The sequence below is a fragment of the Copidosoma floridanum genome, unplaced genomic scaffold, assembly GCF_036245765.1.
Source record: "Copidosoma floridanum isolate Cflo_tuat_1 unplaced genomic scaffold, Cflo_Japanese_pri ptg000008l, whole genome shotgun sequence".
NCBI classification, from domain to species: Eukaryota; Metazoa; Arthropoda; class Insecta; order Hymenoptera; family Encyrtidae; genus Copidosoma; species Copidosoma floridanum.
Window position 1 is genome coordinate 10,917,823 of NW_028321885.1, and position 14,985 is coordinate 10,932,807.

Genomic DNA, 14,985 nt, shown 5'->3' on the forward strand with positions numbered 1-14,985 from the left:
TCTGATCATAATCTACTAGATCTTTTGCGTAAATAATAATATCGTCTAAATACACAGACGTTCCAACATTTAATAAACTTCTGAATATTAGATCCATTAGTCGTTGAAATGTGGCAGGGTCGTTTTTCAAGCTTTTAGGCATTCGTCTATATTGGTTATGTCCGTAGGGTGTTGTAGATGCTGTCTTATATTTATTATGTTCAGCCATAGGAATTGATTGAAATCCACTTGCCAAATGAAAAACTGAAAAACATACGGGTCCTCCCAACTGGTCCGTAATATCTACGATGTTAGGCAATGGATATGCATCACCAATGATCTTTTCATTAAGTTCTTGAAAATTAATTACTACCCTCCATCTTGGATTTCCATGGTTATCAAGTGTTATTGGAAAAGTCTAGAGGTGAGTGATACGGCGATAACGAAGGCTCAATTCTTACATCGTTAAGTTATTTTGCTACGTGTTTTTCAACTTTTCTATGTACCGGTGGTTGATAGTATTATAAAGTGTTAATAGGGATGATATTTTCTGTCGGGATTTCATGTGTAACGAGATTAGTACAGGATTAAGGGTCTCCTGGTAACAAGAAGATGTTTGGGAATTCGGAAATCAGTCGATAAATTCGGTCTCGTTTTTCCAGGTTTAAGTGACCGGTACGCTCAAGTCCTTTTAGGTCTCTTATTCTATCTCGTTTGTTTTTGACAACTGGTCTCTTATATTCTCTTCTAGTATTGGGGTCGAATTCAGGTGCAATATATTCAAAGAGTAGAATTTCTCCTGGATCTATTTTAATCGTTACATCTTATTTATTAGTGTTCATTGTCCTACGTTAACTCGTCGTAAGTATTCTTCAGTTGAATTGGTATTTATTAAATTAATTCTCACCATTTAAAGTGTTCGAGCCGTAATCGTATATTTAGTTAATTTTTTAGTGTTTTTTTATTCCTTATTAAGGCAATGTTGTTCGACACTAGGAGTATTTTCACTCTATTCTATGGCATGGGGTGGCAGTGATTTATTTTCACTGTGTATGCCACTATTATAAGTTTTATTATCAGTGGGCTTCATAAAATTATCACTCCTTTTTGGTAAAATCAATCTGTCATATTTATCTCAAAAACGCATATCAGCTTTTACGTCTTCAGATTTTTCGTATTAATGTATGTGTGACTTTTCGGGCTGAACTACTGTATATTTGTCATAAAATTTTTGGTGGTCAATTTCATCCCTAGAATAATCTGTTTCTTTGTTCCTATTAAAGGGAGTAGCTAAAATTTCATTTTTCTGCGCTTGTTATTGCTTTTTGTTCATTTTTCTCCCTTTCTAATTGCTCTATTTCTTCAAGAGTTTTTAAAAATGAAATGGAGTTCATTACGTCATTACCTAATACTATTTATGATACGATTCGTCTGTATCAACTCGGGATGTAACACAATTGTGATTTATGTTGTATAATTTAGGTTGCGTGGGTGTTTTTTCCTTCTTATTTATTAATTTATTTAATTTTTTTAAACAGGTTACTGCGACAGCCTACTGGCCTAGTTACCGGGGCCATCTACTCACCACCTATGTGTGGGGGGACGTATTGCCATTTCCAACCCTTTTACTGATATCATACCTAATCCATGGACACAGTGTGAGTATCTCCGATGAAACACCTTACCAATTAAGCTGACACTTTGTGCAATAATGGTGCATCGGGTCCATTCGCCACTTGTAGCCTTTCCCCGGAGAGAACTCTAAATTTTAGGACGTCCACTCCTTGACGGTGAAGCCGGCGCTCTCTGCCAAAGCATCAGATTACGGCTAATTTGCATCGCTGGAGGAGCTCCATCTTTGACCACTCCGGCCGCTGATCCCTGCCTGGTGCCAAATCCGCTAATCTCTACCTATAGCCGTAACACTGTTTCGCATTTACCCAGACCCGAAGACCTAAGGGGCAAGGAAAAAATCATAAAATTATTCTGAAGGAAAATTCCACAGAAAAACCCGCCTCAAAACAGCCGGGGTTACGTAAAAATTGTTTCCCAATGAAAACAGTTTTTGAAAAAAATCTGCATTTACCGAGGATCGAACCCACGATCCCTAGAACAGCGTTGTATCAGTAACAAGCACGTTTACCACTAAGCCAACACCGATCCTCTTTAAATAATTTTTTACTATATTTTATCTTTTTTTTTTTTCTTTTTTTTTTTGTTTTTTCTTTACTAAGATTTAATCACGTTCAGGAAAAAAATTTACTACAAATTTTTTTTTATTTTGCTTATTTATTTAAGACAAATATTTTATTAGGTGCTTGTCATGCATCATAAAAGACGCAAGCGATAAAGAAATTATATAATACGATTATATAATCTTATTAATACAGGAAATAGTTAGATACATACATGTATAAATAATATCGATAATCATGCATTTGACGTACTATACATGATTAAGTATGGATAATAGAGAAAAATATCTTTCTTTTTAATACGTGTGTATAACATATTTGTGTGTGTATATATATACATCCAGTATAAATGTTTGTGTGGAACATGCATGTGTAACGAAATTGCAGTATTTTTATAGGTGTACTGCCGACAAAACGATAAGTATACTATGTGTAATGTCTAGAAACTAATGTGAGAGAACGTAATAAAGCTCGCATACATAATACCCTCTGCCTTCAGCTAGAGAAGGAGTATACGACGCAGAAATTTTTAATATATCATGTATGGTTTCTCATGTTATCTACAGCTTATATCCATAGTGTACCATATCCCAAACGCATGGACTGTAGCCGAGGATGACACGCACGAACCGGCATGGTACACTCAAACGTAATATATAGCCTTACTACATAGCAGTCGATGCTCTAAACGCATGAGTTGCAGCCGTGGAAAAATCCTTCGGAGGCACTAGTTTTTTCCCATTGCCCTCTTGCGTTTCATCGCTACTGTCTCTCCCCCCCCCATATATATATCTTCCCATATTATATAGTCATAAGAGTTAGAGCGAGGTTTTGCTCCCCACCACCTCCTTTCCGCTCTCCCGAGCTCCCTCTCAGCTCCCCCCCCCAAATAAGGTAGTTATTCTTTCATTTTCTTGCATTTTTGAGTAATCCTACTTTTTTGCTAGCTCCCCCCCCCACTCCCCCCCGCTTCACCATTTATAATGTGAATAAATTTGTAAAGCCTTATATATTAACTGTTACAAATGGTATAATTTTCACATATAATTTTATTTGACCATAACAAAAAATTTTGTTACAATTATCTTACTTACGATGTTTATTTTGATTACATACTGTAAAATGTCTTTCTAGGTGCTCTGCTCTTACATAACCTTTTCCACAATTTTGACCAATATTTTTTTGAACGTTTTTTTCATGGCTTTTCAAATGTCTCTAAAAGTGATAACTTATTTTGAAACTTTTTTCGCATTTAATACACTTAAAATTCTTTTCAATGTTTTGGCATTCCTTTGTGTGACGCAAATAGTTTTTCTTGTTTAATATTATAATGCTACACAGATCACATACAAAAAATCTTTTTTTGTGAATTTTTTCGTGCTATGATGGACACTCTTGATTTGAAAATTTTGAGTTACATTTGTCACACTGATAAAATTTTGTATCCATGATAGTGTATCTGAAAACATATTACAAAAAACAGATTGTTTATGATTACACAAATCTGGGTACTAGACGGTATTGAAATTTGCTTTTTTGATGAAAGAAAAAATTTGCAAGAAAGTATAAAAATAGTAATCAACTATGGAATAGTTTTTTTGTTACTCTAAAATTTCATTCCAAACAATATTTTTAATTTCAAATTTGTTTTCTAAATCAATTTGAATAAAAATTTTTTTTGGGTTTCTACATCTAGACAATGCAACATGTAATTGCCCATGAGAAAATAATGGTTTTCTAAGGTATAATCCTAAGGAATCAAAAGTTTGACCTTGAGATTTATTGATAGTCATAGAAAAAAAACAAGGTAAATGGAAATTGTTTTCTGTACAATACAAATGGTAGCGAAGAAGAATTGTTTGTTTGTAGTGTTATTCTTGGTAAAAATACTTTACTTCTTTTTTTTTCACCTGTGATTATTTCAGATTCGATGTTGTATTTAAATTTTGTAATTCGTAATCTTGTACCTGGCAAAGTCCTTCAGATATGTTTAGGTTTCGTATTAACATAACATTAGCGTTAATTTTCAAATTCAATTCATGTGGAGGAAGACCTTCTTTAATACTATTTGAATATTATGTAGGGAAATTAATATAAATATTATCGTCTGATTTATCGACTTCTTTGTAAGTTGCTTTATCAATACTACAGTACGTTACTAATGTCCTTATCATATTATTTAAAATTTTTTTGATCAAAAAATGAGTGTATTCATTGTGAGATGTTAATATAGCCTTACTTATAAAAGAATCATCATCATTATTAAAAATTTTAGAACATATATCATTTGTTTTCCATGTCTGAGGAATTCTAAAAGTTTTAATTTTGCCTTCTTCTATATCCAGTAGCAGTGAAGAAAATTTTTAATCAATTGAACGTATATTATTTTTTAAATAAAAAATATTAAATAAAGGCCAAAATTTGGAGAATTTTATGGTTTCTTGAACAATTGTAATTTTTCTTCTGTTTTTTACTACTCGGAGAATTTGATGAAAGTCTCCACCTAAAATTATTATTTTATTTCCAAAAGGTTTATTACTATTAGATAAATCTTTTCAAGTCCTATCAGCGATTTCTAACGCTCTTTTCGGTATCATAGAAACTTCATCCCAAATAATTACTTCTACATTACGTAATTTTTGTTTATCCAGCTCAAACTGGAAGAATGCACTTTCTATAGTGCTCAAGTCTAAAGGAAATCTGAAAGTTCTGTGAATGGTCTTTCCGTTTGGAAGCAGAATAGAATACCTGTCCAAGCCATTGTAAGAATTTTTTTTTTAATTGATTTGAAATAATAAATTAATGTTTTGTATAAAAAAGTTTTTTCAGATTCACCAGGACCATCGATGAAAAAATTTTTTTTTTCAAGATTTATTATTTCTCGAAAAATTCGATGTTGATCATGACTGAGTTGTAGAAACATTTCATGGAATTTATGTTTACAAAATGTTTTTCCACCATTGTCAGTATCGATATATTTTTTTATCGTTTCTGTTGGTTCTGGTAAACTGAAATCTTAACAAGACATATTTTAAAAATTAAAAATTTGCGTGTTTATTGACATGCTATTATTAATTTCTAATAATAAACCTTTTTTTTTTAATGCAAATTCTAACAAAGATCCGTTGAAAAATTTAAAGTTATAAGCATGCGCAATGTTTGTCCAGGACTGTGCCGAGAATGTATCGAGAAATGAGTTATTTCATGCTTCCCAATTCAGTACGGAGTTTTGTTTAACGAATACTTTATACCAATCCATTGCGGATTTTTCCAAAAACAATCTTAAAACTTCGGCATATTTATTTTGGGTAATTCCCACTATGTCACACTCCTGCACAAACAAATTCATCCAGATACTCGCATTTAAATTCTCACCGTTAAATTTTTCAATCACTATATCTTCTATAAAGGTGCTCGTTTTCCTATCTAATGTTATTGTTGGCTCTCTGTTTTCTATTGACTCTTGAGCAGCCGTTGTCTCTTCCAGATATTCGTCGTAGAACACAACATTACCTTCTGTGTCTAAGTAAATATCTTGGAGTTCTGTCGTTAAAGTTAATACTATAGTTCGAAATTTATTACGAACTTTTAAACTCTTGATGACATTTTTAACGATCGAATTCTCGAAAAGAACTTTATGTTGTGCACTGGTCTGTTTGTCTGCTGGAAATAAAAACATTTTCTCTTGACCCAGCAGTTGAATACGCTTAACTTTGACCACTGGGCTTTTTGGATCTGCGCTAGCCTCCGAGACAAAGTGAAATTTGGCCTTGATCTCCATTGTATTGATTTGTAAGTCCCGATTTACGAAGATGGAATCGGGAGGAGATAAGGATTAATTAATCAACACTAGTGAGATGCAGTAATACAACTGTAATATTTACAATATGTACAAATTAGCAGAAGCTTGTAATAAAGTTACACTAGACGAAATATTCAACTAACCTGAATCAATACAATTGCCGATAATAAACCTCTGTACAATGTCTCACAATAACGGAGCTCGCGACTCGGAGTCTTATTTCATACTGACTATAACAATAAGGAGAACCAACGGCAAAGCCAAGCTTGATGATTCACACAAGCTTAGATATATATTATAAGTAATTAGAGTTTTATATACCTTATTTTGAAGAAATTAGACTCATAACACAACAAAAGGGGGCTTTATACTAGTGGGGCTCCGTCCCCATGCGCGCTCCGGGCGCCAACACCCTACTGTTCTAACTTGAAAGGAGAGTCTTAAAATTTTATCTGTTAGTGGGAAGAGGTTGGTGCTCAGAATTTCGTGAGGAAAAAGAATTTTTGATCTACATGGTTAATCATTAGTTATATATTTATCAGTAAATTTCCACACCATCCAGAAGGTATATTGTGGTACGTAGAGACTTTTTTAGAACTTTCTGTTACGTTTAGAGAAAAAATGTTTACTATAATGTTCATAAATTTAAATCAAGATCAAAAGAAAATGTTGTAAACTATTTGTGAACAAGAAGAAAAAGTGTATTTCATAGATGGTCTTGGAGGATCCAGAAAAATCTACTTATATAAGACACTCATTTATTATTTTCTTTCTAGAGGTAAAAACATTTTGTCAATGGCTCGGACAGGAATTGCATCTGTATTACTACCAAAAGGTATGACCAGTCATAGAACGTTCCGTTAACCTTAAGATTTAGATAATATTAAGAGTGTATTTTTAGAATTTGAAACTGAAAAAAAAATTAAGGGAAGTTGATTCAATTATATGGAACGAGGCTTCTATGATTCCAAAAAAAGCTCTAGGAATCGTTGATAGTACGTTAAGAGACTTGTGTAATACACAACTTTGCTTTGGTAATAAATTAATAGCATTAGGAGGAGATTTTTGACAAATCCTTCCTGTTATAAAAAACGGTAATTGAATTACGATAATAGCAGAAACAAACAAATCATCATTTTTATGGAAGTATTTCAAAATTTTAAGATTACAAAAAAACATTCGTTCTAGTGATAAGGAATTTTTGAAATTATTGTTAAGAATTGGAAAAGGAGATACAAAAACGTTTAACATTCCTAAATCCTGGATAACAGATGATGTCTGTACTAAAATATTTAATAATTACAACAACTGTTTTGGTAATAACGTAATACTAACTTCACATATTGAATATACTATTTTTTTAAACAATAAGATTTTAAGTAAATTAAATGGAGAGACAAAAACTTATTACAGCATCGACACTGCAACCTGTAAAGGTGTTAATAAATCAGATGATAATATTTAAATAAATTTTCCCGTAGAAATGTTAAACAATATTCGTGAAGACTTGCCACCTCATGAACTTAAATTAAAAATAGGTACAATGGTAATATTAATTCGAAATTTGAGTATATCAGACGGATTATGTAATGGTACACGATTGTGGATTACTAAATTGTTGAAGTATAACATAGAAGGCGAAATAGTTACGGGAGAAAAAATTGGTTTAAAGTTTTTATTCCTAAAATTACATAAAATACTGGAAATACTTCATCATTACCCTTTATTTTATGTAAAAAACAATTCCAATTAGTTGTAGCATTTGCTATGACTGTAAATAAGTCTCAAGGTCAAAGTTTTGATAATGTAGGATTATACTTGAAAAAACCTCTATTGTCTCATGGTCACTTATACGTGGCCTTATCAAGATGCAAAAATAAAAATGGAATTTTCGTTTAAATCGATGGAGAAAAAATTTTAATTATTGAAAATATAGTTTGGAAAGAAGTTTTGGATTATAAGTAATAATGTATCTAATAGTAACATGATTTTGATATTGCTATATGTATGGACAAAATTTATAACTGAATAATACATCCCATAAATCTCCATTATGTTGTACCAATTGTACTAATTGTACCAATTTTAACATTGATTCAAAACAGAATAAGAATAGACCTAAGTCTTCGTGGTTTGATAGGGCTTTATAAGTTGACACATAAAATATGTCATCTAATGCGAAACTTCCACGGTTTGTATGAATAATAAACTAAATGTAATTTAAATTTTTGTATGTTTGGTATTATTCACTCGTATAGAAAATAAAATAACACATACACATAAAAATTTTACATATGGTTTAACATAAATGCTAACAAAAAAAAAGCTCAAAGCACCAAGAACTTTATACTTACAAATAAATGGAACTACAATTGATATAAATTGATTTTTGGTCGTATTGAGTTTTATAAATAAAATGGTTATGAATCATTCGTATGTATAAAGTCCATATATTAACCTTCTGGGTGGTGTGGAAAAATAGATGAAAACAAAATATGTTGTAAAAACAAAACATATTCTTATTAGTTAATATTCTCCACGAATAAACATTTTTACGGTACAAAAATATATATGACTTATTATATTTATGATATATTAAATTATATTTTTTTTTAAAAGACTCTGAGTAAAACATGAATGACTAAGTAATCTTAAAACTTCTAATATAAATGGTTTTATGTGGTGGAACGTTGCTTGGAATGCCCCACACAGTCAACTATATAATATAACAGTTAACTTTATAGTTGAATATATAATAATAATGATGCTTTGCGTAATGACCCCCTATAACTGATTTGTGACTTTAAATTTATCTTGACATCGAGATAAATCGTGTCGATAAGACAGTTTTGTCTTAAGGTAATTTAACATTAAAGCAGATTAAAAATAATAGACTAATCCATATACGACACGTACACATCTGTATACACATCAAGGTCCAAGAATACGATATGTACGATGTGATCCATGGTCTTCAAAAGAAGTGTGGCAGACGGTGGGGGGCGGTGGGTGGTCACGAAAAAATGCGCAGAGGGCCGTGGGGGGTCTGTGGGGGACAGTGGGGGGTTTCAGAAAAAACTACGATATGTCAAAATAAGGATAAAAATGACAGATTTTTACCTTATTTTGTGGGGGGTCGGTGGGGGGCGATGGAAGGTGAATGGGGGGCGGTGGATGGTTGTGTGGAATGCCCCACTGAGATAACTATATAATATAGGATGATATATATATATATATTTGTGTGTGTGTTATAGTGTAATGATCTGCTATGGGTATGTACATTATTGAAAATTTACATCGTCTTTTACATAGTAGCAGTATATACACAAAAGTTTATTTTATTGCACGAACAATTTAAAATTAATGTTACCATTATTATTATCTTGTAATACTGTAAAAGAATGTATGCATGCATTTAATAATAATTTTTTTTTTTCTATTCTTAGGTTAAATGGGGTCAAAGTATTTTTTATGCGTGTATTGAAAGCATACAATAGATTTTTAGTGCTTTAAATATCTAAGGTTTTTTCTTACTACTATATGTACACTACTCACCTTTATGTAAAAAAAATTAAAAAGCGATAGTGGATGCAAAGGTCATTTTCAACTCTTTTTGCGAATTTGAGTACCAAGATAACTTTAAACATTGTTTTTTATGATGGGAGCTGAAGTGCGCAACTTTTTACATAAATAACGACATTTACATTTATACATTTCACCTCAGTACGTGTATTAGTGCTAGGAACATAGTCATAACACTTTGCAGACAACGAGTATTCATTCTTTCACCTACTAACAATCCTCTTCTTCTGCGGATTCCCACTGCAAGACAGGATGCAGTTGGAAGAAGTTTCGTGATAAGCACAAACCATCTTAGGTGGGAGGGGGGAGAAGAGGCCAAACGGCTTAAGTAAAAGTTGAGAAAATTTTTATTTTATTATTAGTATTATCATCTTTCGATAGTTGTACTGCTCTTTTAACTCTCATTCTGTTCTTTCTTCCTTTTTCCCGTCGAGCAAGCGAATCAGAAAAGAAGATCTGAAAAGTTACAAATTTTTTAGTGTGGTTGTGTAACGGTGATGAATACTTGAGCGCTGTTTGCGATCGCCTAGATAGAGAGAAAGAAAAGGCAAGCGTCTTGATATGCTGACTAGCGTGAGATACTCCGCCATGAGGCGAGAAGGGATAAGGTATTAGAAGAGCTTACACGTGTGTCCCTTGTCCGCTAATCATATACGAAGTTACCGGGGGATAGCCTCGCCATCACCTTGTCAACGCCTGACCTCTCACACCTGCGATCCAACGGCTTACTAGCGAGATATTGGACCAAGAGTTCTTGTTGGCGGATCATTCGCTTGACCAACAGAGTAAACGCAAGGCTATGAAAAGCTAGGTAAGCGCAGCGCAGTGCGTGTGCAAAAAACGTGTTAGCAACGTAAACTTTCTCTGTGCACGGCAGAATTATTGTGTACCGTTGGCTCCGAGAAAAAATCCTTCCCGGCTGTACGAGCCTTGTCGTTAGCACAATCGAGCGAAATATATACACACTTATACACACATATACATGCTTTTGTACCATTTAACTCTTGTGACTTTCAAGTATTTGTGTTCTGCTTTGCGCAAGCCTTTTCTGTCATGAAGCCCTTCTAGCAATTCTTTATTTACAGGCTCTATATATAGATCGTGTAACACAGTAAGGAGTCGTAAGTTGAGCACCGGCCTTATTGTGCCACCTCTACGGGTGCGCACGTAGACATCGTCGCATGAGCATCCTGAGTTAGACTAGGGTTGAGCTGACCCTTTATCAAGCAGACGTGAATGGGGGAAAGCGGTCTTGCTGTCCACGTTCTAACGTGAGTGTGTCTCCGCGGGTACCCGGAAAGCACAGTCCTGGTCAAAGTTTTTCTTACCGTAATAAGTTGGCTATCAGAGCCGTAAGCGAGTATAAACACCCCATTACAGTTTGTAGTACAAAAAACCATTAACTTGAATAAAATTTTTTTTACGATCGTGTCAACTCAGCTACTGTTTTCTAAAAATTTTTTCTGTTACCTGAATTATGCTACCCTACACTGTTAACAAATGCTTAATGGATATTTTTATATTGAAAAAAAATTTTGGTAAAAAATGGTTTCTAAGAAAAAGTTTTGGAAATAGACGTTTTGGAAAAAAATTAATGGAGAAAAAGCCTGGAAAAACTTTTTTCGAAAAATTGTCCACTCACTGAATGCACCGATTATAATCAGGACCATGATGCTGCGTGCGACGAAAAACTATTTTAAAATGATTATGGTGATCGTAGGAGTGTTAGCACAATCTGGGTTGTGAACGATCGAGACATTGACAAAAATTTATCCGCTGATAAAACAGCTATGGTCAGATATGATCCACATTATGAAAATAGCTATATTTCAGTACGTAACGAATTTTTCGAAAACATTTCGACATGATGAAGAAAAGAAAGGCTCTTTAAGTTTTGAAAAGCTACGTAAGAATGTAGTGTATGATCTCCAATAAAAATTATAAATGCGTAAGAAAAAAACTGAAACGATCAGATGAGATATATACCAAACTATAGTGCAGACAGTATAAAAAGGCCAAATACAGGTGGAGCTTTTACATAGTACTACATGGCTTCATGTTAATATATGTGTGTGTTTGATATTTTAGATAAGTATGTTATAAATGATTTACGGGTAAGTGTTGGTGATAACTTATTATTGAAAATAACAATTTAAAATACAAACCATTTTTTTTTTTATTTACATGTGTTACGGTGTAAGAAATATCTGATATAATTAAAAAAATTTACTTATGAATTACATGTTCTAATTTTTTGTTATCATAGAAGACCACTATATGTATGTAAATGTTCAATACTACTGGTTTCTATATCTAAGCGACTATCAATATGTTGATGTAGTCTTTAAAACATCTGTTGGTTACATCTATAAGAATCTATCTTGCGATAACACAGTGCTCAATCCTTACTTTTATAGTACTTAAGGAAGAGGGAAAAATTTGTGCATAAGTGTCCTTATTTACTCAAGCATAAAAATATGCAAGTAAATTAGTTAAAACTTGCATAATAATAAGTTAAGTAAACAATGACGTACTGGATACATAATCGTTCACCTGTGGCACGTATACAACAATCACTATTAATCATTTTGAACAATGTCCGAAGATCTTCCATTTAACTCTGCAGTAGCTCTGTTTGTTTTTAAGGCAAATTATGATGCGTTTTAAAACAATAGGTTGGTTCAGTCATATTTCAAACTTAAAATTGCTCTTACTATTCTACGATTAATATGACTTACTTTACTTATAAACATGGCTTGAATTTTATAGATTCATTAGATAAGTCAAACAACTCATTTAATGAAACGTATAAACTAAATAAAAGAATAAAATAATATACGTGTGGTTTTCTGAGCTAAAGAAAACATTTTAAATGTATCATAAACGATATCGTAAATAATTCTTTTTATCTTGCATCTACAGTTTTTGTTTATTATTTACAAAATGCCAAAACATTTTATATAATATTACTTTTTAAACATGATACTGTTAACACAAAATCATAATTAACCCAAAGTAAATGTAAATAAGTCTTTGAAAGTGACTTCAGCTTTATAAATCAACTACTAGGAAGCTTGAAAACTTGAAATATTAATACAATTTTATTTCTCTTAAACTAATAAGATAGTTAACTAAATTTTCATAAACAACAAAAGTAATTATAGTAGCTGGAGTGACCTTTACGAGGTTAATACTGAGTCCTTTGTAATATCCACCACCTTTTTCGTACCTAAAAAAAATTAAAGATATTTCATTACTTATATTCTTAAGCAGGATAATGTAATGATATTATATACATCAATATAAATCAAACACACACACACACACACATAGAAAGTGACTTATGAGGACTTCACGTGTCTCTAAAATATACATCAATAACATGGTAGAATTATGCAGACGACCGCATAATTACACTTTTGTCCTCATAATTACCCTTGCATACATGTGATTGTCCACATAAGTCACTTCTGTATACACACACACACATATATATATATATAGTGGGGGTTATCGCACAGAGCGTACAAAGAAGTGAAGCCCTACTTATATATATTTACCACTCTAACCGAAAATAAAAGCCAATTTAATATATAAAACAGAAACGGAACTAATACTTAAATCCTTAATACTATCATATCATTTATGAATCTCAAAGTCTATATTAAAAGACTAAGTTTTTCTCCGTTCCTGAAAATAAACATAATGCTTACAATAGGCACAAATTAGAACTTATTCATTATACTTGTAATTTGTTTAAGGGTTTGCGGTATAACTTCAAAATTGCAGTGCAAACAATAGGAGACATACCTTTGGGATTACAAAGCGTAAAAATATAGTTGAGTATGAGTGATTTGAAATATTGTTCAGCATATCTTTCGGAGACATACAAATATCAGAATTGATTATTAGTTTAGAGTTCGATACTATAATTGCACCGAATTTAACTGCAATTAGTTTATTTTTTGTATTTCTTTGTTCATCGTTTGTCCTGAGAAAATGTAACTTTTAGTTTAGAAAACAGTAAAAATAATTAAAGAACCTAATCGACAGTCAAAAGTTTTAACCATGCAATATGAACTGCGTAATGCTTTCATTGCACCGATTTAAAGGTGGTAACCTACATTTATCCCTAAGACAAGAATCATTTTTTTATTTTTCTTGACTCTCATAAACTGCTAAACAAAAAGAACAATAATACATCGTGAAAAAAAGATATTATTTACTGTCCATACCGCCAAAGTAATTTAATTCGTATTGATATAAAAAACTGTTTTTTTTCTGTATGTATGTACATATATTTAATCTTTATAATTTAAATTCGATTTATTTTAACGTTTTTTTATTGGTATTTAGTATTCATATTGTTATTATCTTTTTTTTCATGGTAATAGCGTAAAAAAAGGAATTGTTGAGTTTTTTTACTATTAGATTCTAGTTTTTTCAACCAAACTGTTAAGGAGTTGATAACGATACATAAAATAGTAAAGAGGGGGGAAAAAAAAGTGGAAAAACTTGTAGATAAAACATAAACACCCAAAGAATGTTCATTATTTTTATAAAATTTTATGTAGGGGGCGAAAAAAAGGTAAAAAATCATCTTCATGACTATAGGGGAAGTTCTTTTACAAACCGAACACTTTGACCGACACATTTTAGATTTAACTGAAACTTTTATTCAGGGTTCTACATCAAAAAAAAAAAGATGCATGTAAGAGAATTTTTTTTATTTTCGATATTTTTAAAGTAAGTACTTAACCAGTTAAACGAATAAAATAACGGAAGAAATTTTTCTATATTTATTAATGTAGAAGTAAAAAAGGAGTTATGGGGCTGAGGGGATCAAACAGAAAATTCAACGCAATAAAATTACAAATTAATTGTTACAGTTGTACCTTACAGTGAAGGTAGCTAAAACGAAGCTTAGTAGGTGATAGATAGCCTTTGATGATAATACCTGGAGAAGAAATTTTACTCAATTTAATGATGAACCAACTAAGATAGCTTATACTAATACTGAAGGAGCGAGATTGAGGGGGCAGTTAATTATATTCAACCCATTTAAAATAAGGAAGAAATAAAAATAATGTTTTCTTATTTTGAGAGGTTAAGGGGGTGCCAAGAGGAGGGGAGAGAGGGATGTGTGAAATGACCCTTCCAAATCACTATATAATATAGGGAAATATTCTTTTACAAACCAAACAGATTTGGACAAAAATTGACCGACACATTTTAGATTTAACTGAAACTTTTTTTATGGATTCTATATTGAAAAAGAAAGATACGTCTAAGAGAATTTTTTTTATTTTCGATATTTTGAGAAATAAACAAGATCGGATATTCGTGAATTTGATGATTTATCGATAATAGCCAATTTTTCAAAAATTCATAACTACGGTTCTATTTAGGCTAAAAAATTCACTTTTT

At 31.9% G+C, this 14,985-nt stretch overlaps 1 protein-coding gene and 1 pseudogene across 2 annotated transcripts in view; both read right to left on the reverse strand.

Moving 5' to 3' along the window:
- Positions 1-5,205: 5,205 nt before the first annotated feature.
- Positions 5,206-5,955, reverse strand: LOC149375302 (uncharacterized; annotated as a pseudogene).
- A 6,685-nt stretch (positions 5,956-12,640) lies between these two features.
- Positions 12,641-14,985, reverse strand: part of LOC106647630 (solute carrier family 25 member 32) — a 205,639-nt gene continuing 203,294 nt past the window's right edge. For both annotated transcript variants that reach the window (XM_089589227.1, XM_089589226.1), the window contains exon 6: positions 12,641-12,787. In XM_089589227.1, coding sequence (XP_089445353.1) covers positions 12,738-12,787 — 50 coding nt within the window. In that variant the 3' untranslated portion in view covers positions 12,641-12,737. The remainder of the gene's footprint in view (positions 12,788-14,985) is intronic.